The 12,215-nt window shown below is 40.7% G+C and overlaps 1 protein-coding gene across 1 annotated transcript in view; it reads left to right on the forward strand.

The window, feature by feature from the left end:
• The first annotated feature begins 1,472 nt into the window (after positions 1–1,472).
• Positions 1,473–12,215, forward strand: part of PDE3B (phosphodiesterase 3B) — a 183,510-nt gene continuing 172,767 nt past the window's right edge. Inside the window, exon 1 of the mRNA XM_060018547.1 lies at positions 1,473–2,563. Coding sequence (XP_059874530.1) covers positions 1,583–2,563 — 981 coding nt within the window. The 5' untranslated portion in view covers positions 1,473–1,582. The remainder of the gene's footprint in view (positions 2,564–12,215) is intronic.

Consider the following 12,215-nt stretch of genomic DNA (forward strand, 5'->3'; position numbering starts at 1 on the left):
TTTTAGGTCATGGCTGTGGGCAAAGATTAATTGGTGAAAAATGGGCCTGTTTGTGGGATTTACCACACAGTAAGGTTTCAGATCTCCCTGGAAAAATGTGGAATTAGCTCTTTGAGAAATGAAGTTCTGTCATGAGGTTGAAGGGAGAGTTTTGGTGGAGGGAAACACAGTTCACTCTCTAAGGCGTTATGATTGGTTAGATTCCAGAGCAGTCCCTTCGGTACAGCAAAGTTCTTCCCGCTTTCAAGTCAGCGTTTCCCACACGTAGCTAGTTTCACCAGTAATTCACAGATAGCATCTTACTTGGCTTCTTTCATGGCCAACTGATCCAAACTGGGCAATGGTCTTGGAGAGAACTCCTAATCCGCCCATTCCCCATCTCTAGAACATGTAGTTACAGTGAAAAAGCCTTCCATGGGGAAAGAACTTTTCGACAGCAGATTTTCTATGCTCCTTGAGATGGATGCAGATGTCAACCAGTGCGTATGTTTGACAAGGACGCAGGGAGGATGGAACGGTAGTTCCTTCCCTATGAAGATGGTTCTTGAGGAAGACAATCTCGGTAGTTATCTACTAGGATGCTCCCAGAGAGCGCTCCACGTGCATGCTCCTCCCTAAAAGCCACTGCAAGGGCCTGCTGCGTGGCCCAAGAATCCACGTTGCTGTTGAGGTCAGACCTAGCCACAGTAATCAAGGTTTCTTCCCCATGACCTTGGTGGTGGCTGGCCCTTTACCAGGTCACAGCTCGGCTCGGACAGTCCAAGGGTCCACCCTAAACTGGGATGAGGGTAGAGGCACGACCCGCCGCCTCCCCACCCCCCTCAACTCGGTTTCTCTACTAGACACTCCCCTTGGGAACCGTCAACATCCTCTTTCCCTACGCCCCGGTGGTGAGCCTGCCTGGGGTCCGTGACTTACCCCCAAAGGGAACCTGCGCGCCTGGGGTCCCAGGATGGCGGGCTTGCCCCCTTCCACCCGAAAAGGACCCCTCCAGTCTCTCCCAGCCCGGGCGGGTCTTCGGGCGGCCGCGGCCGCGCTCTCCCCAGTCTGGGGACACTTAGTCGGCTGGGGTCCCCAGCTCACTTCCCGGAGGTCGGGCGGCCAGCAGTGCGAACCGCGGAGCGGGTGGCGGCGGGACTGGCCGGGGCGCGGGCGCGCGCGGGCGGCTGGCGGGGCGCGCGCCCGCGGCCCGGACAGCCGCGGGGGAGGAGCGCCCGCCAGCCGATCGCGCGCCCAACGGACTAGGCTAAAGCCGTGAGGTAACTGTTGCAGCCCGCGGGAGCTGGGAGGCAACACCGAGGCTCCAGTCCCGAGAAGTGCCCGAGGGAAAAGGAGGGGGTCCTGCCGCAGCGGTCCCAGGCAGAAGCCCCTTCCGCCCCTCTCCTCAGCCAGCATGTCGCGGACCCCGCCGCTCCTCCGCCCGCGCGGCGGGGACCCTGGGCCACGGCGGTGGGCGCAGCCCTGACGCGCTGCCGAGCCGGGGGGCTCCTCGAGCGCGGGGGCCAGGCGGGAAGGAGCGCGAGCTGCAGCTGCGGTCCGAGCGGGGCGTGCCGAGCCCCTGCGGCCACCCCGCGTCCCGGCCATGAGGAGGGACGAGCGAGACGCCAAAGCCATGCGGTACCCGCAGCCGCCGGACGGGGCCGGCTCGCCCCTCGAGAGTCTGAGGAACGGCTACGTGAAGGGCTGTGTGAGCCCCCTGCGGCAGGACCCCCCGCGCGGCTTCTTCTTCCACCTCTGCCGCTTCTGCAACGTGGAGCTGTTGCTGCCGCCGCCGCCGGCCTCCCCCCAGCAGCCGCGGCGCGGCTCTCCCTTCTCCCGGGCGCGCCTCTCGCTGGGCGCCCTGGCCGCCTTTGTCCTCGCCCTGCTGCTCGGCTCGGGGCCCGAGAGCTGGGCTGTCGGGGCCGCCCGGCTGCGGACCCTGCTGAGCGTCTGCTCGCACAGCCTCAGCCCCCTCTTCAGCATCGCCTGTGCCTTCTTCTTCCTCACCTGCTTCCTGACCCGGACCAAGCGGGACCCCGGGCCGGGCCGGAGCGGTGGCGGCTCCTGGTGGCTGCTGGCGCTGCCCGCCTGCTGTTACCTGGGGGACTTCTTGGTGGGGCAGTGGGGGTCTTGGTCTTGGGGGGACGGAGACGCCGGGGCCCGGGCCGCGCACACGACCCCGGCGGTGGCCGGCAGGCTGTTCTTGGTGCTGAGCTGCGTGGGATTGCTGACGCTCGCGCAGCCGGGGAGGCTCCGGCACAGCATCCTGGTGCTGCTCTTCTCCGGCTTCGTCTGGTGGGTGTCCTTCACCAGCCTCGGGGCGCTGCCTCCAGCCCTCCGGCCGCTGCTGTCCTGCCTGGTGGGGGGCGTCGGCTGCCTGCTGGCCCTGGGGCTGGATCACTTCTTCCAAATCAGGGAAGCTCCCCATCATCCTCGGTTGTCCAGTACCGCGGAGGAAAAAGTGCCTGTGATCAGACCCCGGAGGAGGTCCAGCTGCGTGTCGTTCGGAGAAACTTCAGCCAGTTACTATGGAAGTTGCAGAATGTTCAGGAGACCTTCATTGCCTTGCATTTCGAGAGAACAGGTATGTTACCAGAAAGCAAAGTTTGGTAAGGAAGGGAGGGAGGTTTTATCGCTTCAGTTCCCGAGTTGAATTAGCGTGTTTGAAAGCATGTTTACTTCCATGGTGAAAAAAAGACAATTTTTATTCTGAAAAGAATTCCTAAAATACAGGAAGCTTTTAAAAAAATGCATAAGTACCATTTATCTTTGAATAGAAATGAAATAGCAGACTAAGCATGTCTCACTTTTTAAAGAGTTTGTTAATGTAGTAGATGCGTTCTCAGAAGAATGAAGTGAATTATTTGAAGTATAATAGATTGACTACTCCCACTTTGGCATAGTCTGATGTGTAGCTTTTTGGTGACATTTATCTGTTGCTGTTATAATGGTGATGTCTCCCCAAAGATAGCGTACAGCCATTAGAATGAGTGGGGAAAAAAAAATATATATGCATTCTAATCAGTGTGGTTTCATTATTCTTGATAATTGAGAGGACAAATCTGAGATCTCATAATAAAAAGAGAAAACAGTGGTGAGTTTTGGAAGAGACTTGTTAATTTAGATAAAAAGACTGTTGGGGATAATTATAAGAGATTTCTCCCCCACCCTCCACCCCAAATTTCAGCAGTGTAGGCTAATATAATCTTTTACAGACTAACTCATGGTCCTGTGTGTTTGTTGCATAATTATGAGAATGTTGTAACAATTTAACCTTTAAACTTAGTAATGTTTGGAACTATGCCAAAAGCATTTGTACAATTTCTTTTCCTGTAGGTTTATATGCTTTTGCGTTTTAAAAAAATGGAAATCATCATTAGAGAAAGAGTGTCTATTTTTGTATAGCCTAGGGAAATCTTACCTGTTTTACATCACTAAGAAACTCACCAAGTATAGTGACTGTTCACAGAGCATTTACTAAGTGCAAAATCCTTATATTGTCTTAAACCCTCACAAGGACTCTGTATGGTAGGTGACATTAACCTCAAGTTAGAGATGAGCAAATTGAGGCTTATAGAGATTATCCAACTTCACACATTTAGTAAGTGGCAGTGCTGGGATTTGAACCTAGATTTTTCAGTTTTCAATGATGTCTTCTAAGCAACTAAAAGGATGAGTGTAGAGGTTTTCCTTAAGTAGGAGAGTAGGAGTCTATACTATTGGTTTTCAATCTTTTCGATTAGTGATATGCTTTACACCAGGGACCCAATATATTTGAAACAGAAGTTTCTTATTACTACATCTGATGCTCTTTGCTCTTCAATATAATCTACAAGCTATTACACTATCCGTAGTGCTCAAAGAGACAACACCTTGCTCCCTGAAAAGTGTTTTCAGAGGCTGCTTTGTGGTCTGTAGTTATTTGGCCAAATGCTTGAAAAAAATTGTTCAAAAAATATCATGGCTTTTGTTTTCTCAGTTTACTGCCAGTGATAATAGACAATGCTCAGAATAATGTGTATCAAGAGAAAAATTGTCAGGAGAAGAGTCACTGTAGAGCAGAGTCATATCAGCTATTTTCATAGACTGGAACAGCGTTTGACATTTGACTATTTGCAAATACATTGTATTTTTTAACACCAGGAAAGTGTTTTAGCACAGTTTCATCACATTTGTAAACAATTTTCCTGAGCTTAGCAGCGTTACAGTTTAACGTAACTGAATTGCAATATATTGGCCTAGTGAATTATGGGTGTTATCTTATAAATTGAAAACTCCTGATCTACTTGATCCTGGTCTGGTTCTCTTTCCATCACAGCAACCTTTTTTCAGCCGTTAACTAGGTGCGGCATTGTTATGCTAGGTAGCTTTATTAGTTGTATTAGAGGAAAATATTGTGCTTTTAAAATTTGTGCTTTTAAAAAGGGCATATTTTATTAGTGCAGAAAACCCTTATTCACATTCCACTATGAATAGGAACATTTTCTTGGTGGAGGGGGTCTTAAATATATGCTAATAGTTCAAGGGTTTATACATGGTTAATGTTCAGTGTCATAACATAATACTCTTTCGGCAATACTAGAAACTACTAGATATTTTTAGCTTGGCAGAGGCTGTAATAAAAATTTTTACTTATGCTTTTTCCTGAAGTTTAACAGTGGATCTGTGGTTTTGTTTGGAGGTATGTTATGTGAAAGAAATTAAGTGGAAACCAATACTTTTATGGAAGTAAAAGATCAAGAGATTTTCTAATTTTCAAAGTGCTAAACTTTGTATGTGATAATTGTAAAGTCACTCTTGTTTCAGAAAGTGAAGGGAGACAAACGGTTTTGGGTAGAAGCTGATATAGGGGAAAGTCTCCTGGATTCATAGAGGTTCAAGGGTAAAGTCTTAGCCCTGCCGTCATATTGGAAAAGTTGGTGAGCCTTTCCGAGTCTGAGTATCCTGTCAAATCAGGGGATCCAGTAGGTGAATTCTGTACCACCTTCCAATTCTAGAATTCATTTCTTTTAGTTAGTTTACACTTTTTGTAAGGTATAAATAAATGTATGACTAAAACTTCAAAAGTTAATAGATCTTGAAGTTTTACTTAAATGTTTAATGTTGATATTGCTAGCCTATATTTTCCAAGGTGTGATAATTGGAAAGTATCAACAAATATTCTGTATTATTTGAAGAGAAAGAACTGTTAACACGTATATGTGGACTTTCATTTGTGGATTGATAAAATTATTACGCTTTCATTTCCTTAAGAATTTAAACGTTTTTATTAACATCTTTGAAAAACAATTGAAAACTCATATTAATATAAATGTTTTTAATTGTGTGAGAGTAGATTCAAAGTAATTTTTAACATTTGGGATGTTATGTTAGATACTGTATTGAAAAATAGTGGCATATGTTTGTAAAACGTATGGTTTTTCATAATTAGGTTTAAAGTTTAGTTACTGCTGACTGTGTTCTACCTTGGTGGGTTAATGGAAAGAAGCACTAAGTTTGTAGTATATTTGTGAAGAATCAGCTGAGACTAATAGGAAGTAAAAAAAAAATTTTTTACATCTACATGAGATGCCTTGGCCTGAATTTAACAAGCTACATTTCTATGTCATTTTAATTATACATTCTACAATGCAAATTTCGGCTGTCAACCAGATCATTTCATGTGTGATAGGCTAGGTAAATACAAGGTTTTGAAAGGCATAAGTCTGTGTGTGAGATATTTTTCTATACCTAAAATGCTGAGTGCTTTCTAAATGGTTAGGTAAATATTTAAAAATTCTGTGGCCTTAAAGCCCATAAATATTATTTAAAGTGTTGTTAATTTTGTTTAATAAAGGATACGCATGTAGTATGAAGCCTTTTTAAAAAGATTTTAAAGTTTAAGTGATTATTTATTCCCCTAAGGAATCTGCAAGTCATAACCCACCATGAATTTTTTAAAGAATACTGTGGAATTTGTGAAATTTAATGAGTGAGTGTTTTATTCTAATTTCATGTTAATATTTTGTAGTGAAACATCAGCCTACGTAATATTTTTATGCTTTATTTTGTAAATATTGTATGTACCCTTGCCATCAGAGTTATCTTCCAAAAACACAGATTTGATCAAATCACTCGCTCTGTTTTAAAAATCTCTTACGGCTTTTCATTGTCCACAAAATAAAGTTCATGCCCTTGACCCTTGCTTGCAAAGTCTTAACCTGCTCTTGGCCTTGTTTTGTTGTTTTTGAAAGCCGTTAGCAGTTATGGAACACCTCCCCACATCCATCCACCGCTCTAGCTATTTGAGGACTGCTTATTGTTACTGACGTGTAGACTTTTTTCTTTTGATTTTACCATTCACACTGTTTGAAATCTCCTTTAAGAAACATATAAGATTAAGAAGTGTTTAGACACTACAGTGATGCTCAGACTAATGTATAAGCTGAGAACAAAACTCCATCCTAGTAGAGTTGGCCGGGTTTAAAAATAAAAGTTGACAAATCGTGTCAAGCAGTGATGTGGTGATGTGTGATAGAATATTTTCATTATACCACATGAAATAGTAACATCTCCATAGTTTGTTTTCCCACAGTGAGTGGAAGGTAAATAGGGCCAACCATAAGTAAAACTTTGACTTTAGTATAGTTTAGTGATGTTTGTTTTCATTGTCCTCTGATTTTTTAATCCTCCTCAGTGGCAGGCGATTCTCTGATTCTTTCCTTCTTCCCTTTCAGTTACCAAGTCAGCCTGTTTCCCTAGCGCATTCTCCTGCCTTCTTATACCCCACCCAAAGCAGGAAGAATCTATACTTGCTGAAAAAGTTTATTTCAACATAAATATGTTTGTATAGATATAGAAGAAATAGAAGAGATTTGGAGTTTATCCAATTGAAATCTGCTCGTTTTATAGAAAGGAAAAAAATTCAACTCCAGAGAGAGAAGAATATTGTCTCTAGGTTATGCCACGAGGTTTTGGGATACAGGGACTAGAACCTACGTCTTGACTCCTAGTTCAGCTGTACTTTCCATTAAGAGCATATGCACCTGCAGTCATAGTTTTCCAAGGCTGTTCTTAATTTGCCAGATATCTCTAATTATGTGATAAACAATGCCCCTGAGTAAAAGCGGTTGAGGGTGGTGGTGGAAGAGAGGGGAGTGAGAGGTAGGAGGTACTCTTGAAATCACATAGTTCATGATGACCTTGAAGATAAACTTGGTACCTGATATCATTATTTCAGGGTGACTTGTCAGGATGCAGCTGGTCTGAAACTCAGGTGCCTTAAGAGGCCAGCCACATAGCCTATTTATGTTATACGTTGGGGAAGGAGGAGGGGTAAGGAAGAATGGAAGTGAACTGTTGCCTACTTTGCCTAAGGGCTTTCAGTTTAAATAAAACAAATTGAACAACTGTGTTAGCCAAGCAAAACTTTAGAAGAGCTGGGTTCTGTCTGTGGGTAGTTTCTGACAGTTTATAACTGTATATAATTGTGTATAAACAATTATAGTTTATAATAATTATAATTATTATATTTATTTGTTTAATTATATATTTAAATACATAATATTTTTATTATATTTTATTATTAAGTTTATTATAATTATAATAGTTTATAATTGTTCACCTTATTATTTACAAACTGATTCAGGTTTATTTAAGAGATTGTTAGAAACCTGTTCTTAGAACTTGGGGAAGAGGAGGGTGTTTCCCACTTTTTCTTTTACAACCTAGAACTTTTTCTCCAATATTAATTGACCTGGAAGATTATCTTATCTTTATAGATTATTCCCTCCTCCATCAGATAGAGTACATTGTTTGACTGCTTCCTTACATTTCGTACAACTTGCTTTCAGTATATTTTAAATTTATTTAGTTGGCATTTAAATTTGTTAATGAGAAATGCCATACATAAGACTGTACATATGTATATTTTTATATGGTTTAAGGAAGAAAATAAAACAAAAAAAGAAAAATGTCAAGTACTTACCACTCATTTCCTTTGTATAACCTCTTTTGCATCCCCTTCTCTCTGCCCCAGAGACAACACATCTATCTTGATTTTTTTTTTTGCTGTTCATTCCCTTGCTTATCGTTATAACTCCCCTGAACATATTACTAAGTAATCTAAATAATATGTTGTCAGTATTGTCTGCTTTTGAACTTTAAGTAAATAGAATCATGCTATATGAATTCTTCTGTAACTTTTCTTTTTTCTTGACATTTGAGATTCATTCATGTTGATGTAGATAGATGTGGTTCACCTTTTTCAGTGCTGTATAGTGTTTCATTGTATGAACATAATAAAATTTATCCATTCCACTGTTCATGGACCTGTGGGTGGTTTTCAGTTGTTTGCTATTAAGCACAATGCTGCTATGAAATTTTTTGTAAATGTCTCCTAGGGGCATGCACACATCTAGAAGTAGAATTGCTGAGCTGCAAGGTATGCTCATATTCAACTTTACTATGTATGATAGGCAGAATAATGGTACCGTAAAGATGTCCATGTTCTAATTCCTGGAATTTGTGGGTATGTTACCCTGCCTGGCAAAAGAGACTTTGCAGGTGGGATTAAGTTAAGGACCTTGAGATGGGGAGATTATCCAGGTATCTAGGATTATCTAAGTAGACCCAGTGTCATAGGGTCTTTAAAAAGTGGAAGAGGGAGACAGAAGAGATCAGAGAAGGAGAAGTGACAATGGAAGTAGGATTAGAGTAATATAATGTGAGAAAGACTCACTCAGTCCACCTTTGGCTTTCACAGTGGGAGAAGGCCAGGAGCCAATGAAAGCAGGCAGCCTCTAGAAGCTGGAAAAGACAAGGAAATGCATTTTTCCTTATAGTCCTCGAAAGTAACAAAGCCCTTCCAATACCTTGATTTTAGCTCAGTGAGACCTTTGTCAGACTTTGGACCCACAGAACTGTAAGATGTTAAATGTGTGTTCTTTTATGTGACTGAGTTTGTAGTAATTTGTTACAGGAATGTATTAGTTTGCAGTAACTGCTATAACAGTTGACATGGGTTGCTGTGACAAAGTACTACAAATTGGGTGGCTTAAACAGCAGAAATTTATTGTCTCACAGTTCTGGAGTCTACAAGTCCGGATCAGACTGTCCCCAGGGTTGGTTCCTTCTGAGGACGCTGAGGGGGAATCTGTTCATGCCTGTCTCCTAGCTTCTGGTGGTTTACTGGCAACCTTTGGCATTTTTTGGCTTTTAGATGTGTCACCCCATCTCTGCCTTCATCTTCACATGGCACTCTCTCCATGTCTCTTCATATAGTCTTCTCTCTGTGCCTGTCTCTGTGTCTCAATTTACCCTTTTTATAAATACCCCAGTCATATTGGACTAGTGCCCACCCTAATCATCTCATTTTAATCTAATTACCTCTGTAAAGACCTAATTTCCAAATGAAGTCACATTCTAAGGTGTTGAGGGTTAGGACTTCAATATATCTTTTTTTGAGGGACACACTTTAACCCATACAAGTAGCAGTAGAAGACTGAGACACTCTGGGAAGTTGAGTTGTTTTCCAGAATGGTTGCACAATGTATATTCTGCTAGCAGTGAATAAGAATGCCCTTGAACCAATGATTCCTATTTAATAACTTTAATTTTTGTTAGTCCAGTGAGTGTGAAATGTATTTCTTTGTGATTTTAATTTGCATTTTTCTAATTACTAATAAGGCTGAATATTGTTTATGGATTGCATTTCTTATTCAGGGATTACCTGTTCATGTCTTTTGCCCTTTTAAAAATTCAGTAGTTTGGGGACTTCCCTGGCGGTCCAGTGGTTAATACTTCCAATGCAGGGGGTGCAGGCTCCATCCCTGGTCGGGGAACTAAGATCCCACGTAACTCATGGCCAAAAAACCAAAGACATAAAACAGAAGCAATATTGTAACAAATTCAATAAAGACTTTAAAAATGGTCCACATCAAAAAAAAAAATTAAAAATTCAATGGTTTGTTTTTTCTTCGTTCATGAGTTCTTTATATATTTTGGACATTAATCCTTTATTGGTTATTTGGGTTGCAAATATCTTCTTCCAGTTTTAGTGGTGTCTTTTGATAACTGAGATTCTTAATTTTAATATTATCAAATTTACCAATCTTTTCCTTTAATGGTGTGAGACTTTCCATGTCTTGTTTATAAAACTCTTCTCTATTGGAAGTCATAAAATAAACTCTTATATTATCTTTTCAGAGTTTTAAAGTTTTGCCTTTCAAATGGTTTTTATCCACCTAGAATTGATTTCCATGTATAATGTGATACAGAGATCGAATCTCATTTTTTACCCGTATGTATATCCAGTTATGTCAGCACAATTCACTGAAAAGTTTATTCTCCGTTTATCAGCAATGCTGCCTCTGTCAAATGTGAAATTTCAGGGTGTGTGTGAGTCTGTATCTGGCTTCTCTGTCATGGTTCACTGATAAGTTTATGTGCCCTGTGTTAATGCTACACCATTGTAATTATAATAGCTTTATAATGAGACAGTATATAGTAAGTCTCGTCATCTTACTGTTTTTCTTCAAGAGTTTGTCAGTTGTTTTTGTACCTTTGCTCTTTAATATAAATTTTAGAATAAGTGTGTCAGGTTCTACAGAAATTCATATTGGGATTTTGATTGCCATTGCATTAAATCTTTTGAACATTTAGAGGAGAATTTGATTTTGATTGAAAATTTTAAGTTGCATTTTTCTACAAATTTATTTAGTATAACTTTTCAAATTTATTTTCTTTGTAATATCTTTTTATTATCTGTAATATCTTTTTTATTATCTATTTATTTAATTTGTTCAGCATCTGCATTTTTGTCTTCTTTTTCATTCCTACCATCATTTGTATCATTTTTCTTTGTTTCTTAATCAGCCTGGCTAGAAGTTTGTTTTTTTGTTTTTTGGGTTTTTCTGGTCACGCCATGTGGCATTCGGGATCTTAGTTCCCTGATCAGGGATGGAACCAGCGCCCCCTGCATTGGAAACGTGGAGTCTTAACCACTGGACCACCAGGGAAGTCCCAGTTTATTTGTTTTTTAATCTCTTCAAAAAACCAGCTTTTTGGATTGGTACTTGTTTTCTTTTTTTTATATGTTAATTTTTATTGGAGTATAGTTGAATTACAATGTTGTGTTAGTTTCTGCTGTACAGCAAAGTGAATCAGTTACACATATACATATGTCCACTCTTTTTTAGATTCTCTTCCTATATAGGTCATTGCAGAGTGTTGAGTAGAGTTCCCTGTGCTATACAGTAGGTTCTTATCAGTTATCTATTTTATATATAGTAGTATGTATATACCAATCCCAATTTTCCAATTTATCTGCGCTTCCCCCTTGGTAACCATAACTTGGTACTTGTTTCCTATTTTATTTATATCAGCTCTTTTATTATTTCTTTTTTTCTTTTATTTTCTTGTTCCCTTTTTTTTTCTTTTTTTGGCCATGCTGCACGGCTTGTGGGAATCTTAGTTCTTAGTTCCCTGACCAAGGATTGAACCCTGGCCCTCGGCAATGAGAGCCCAGAGTCCTAACTACTGGACAGTCAGGGAGTTCCCTCTTGTTCCTTTTCTTAACTTTGTAATTGAGATGCTAAGCCCATTAACTTTGAGCTTTTCCAGCATATGCGTTTAAGATTATACATTTCTCTCTGAATGTTGCTTTAGTTGAATATCACAAGTTTGGATGTATAGTATGGTTATTGTGCAGTCTGAAGAATTTTCTAATTTTCATTTTGATTTCCCTTTTGATTGACAGTTGTTTAGAAAAAAAAAGTCTAATCATATGCAGGTTTTCCAGTTATTGTTGTCGATTTCTGACTTAAGTGCCTTTGGGCAAAGAATGTGGCCTAACATATGATCAGTTTTCATAAGTGTTCTGTTTGCTTGAAGAAACACATCAGTTTGTTAGCTGTCTGGTAGATAAAAGGTGTAAAATGTCCTTTTCATACCTTCTGCGTCCTTGTTGACTTTTTATCTTATTGACCCGTCAGTAACTGGACAGAGTATTAAAAAATCTCACTTTCCTGGTGTTTTCTTCAACCCCCCCGCCACCCACAGTTTGTGGATAAGTGTATGGAGAATAGAACTTTACAAATTGGATGGAATTACTTATCAGAGGGACAGAAAAAGAATGCATGAGAGAGAGCACATGTCATATGTTTAAAGAGTCTGTGTAAGAAAGTAATGAAAATTTGATCAGCATTAATATATATTTACAAATTGCCTTTTATATGTGCCTGCCCCTAGAGAGATAC

Source organism: Delphinus delphis, chromosome 8 (assembly GCF_949987515.2).
Source record: "Delphinus delphis chromosome 8, mDelDel1.2, whole genome shotgun sequence".
Lineage (NCBI taxonomy): Eukaryota > Metazoa > Chordata > Mammalia > Artiodactyla > Delphinidae > Delphinus > Delphinus delphis.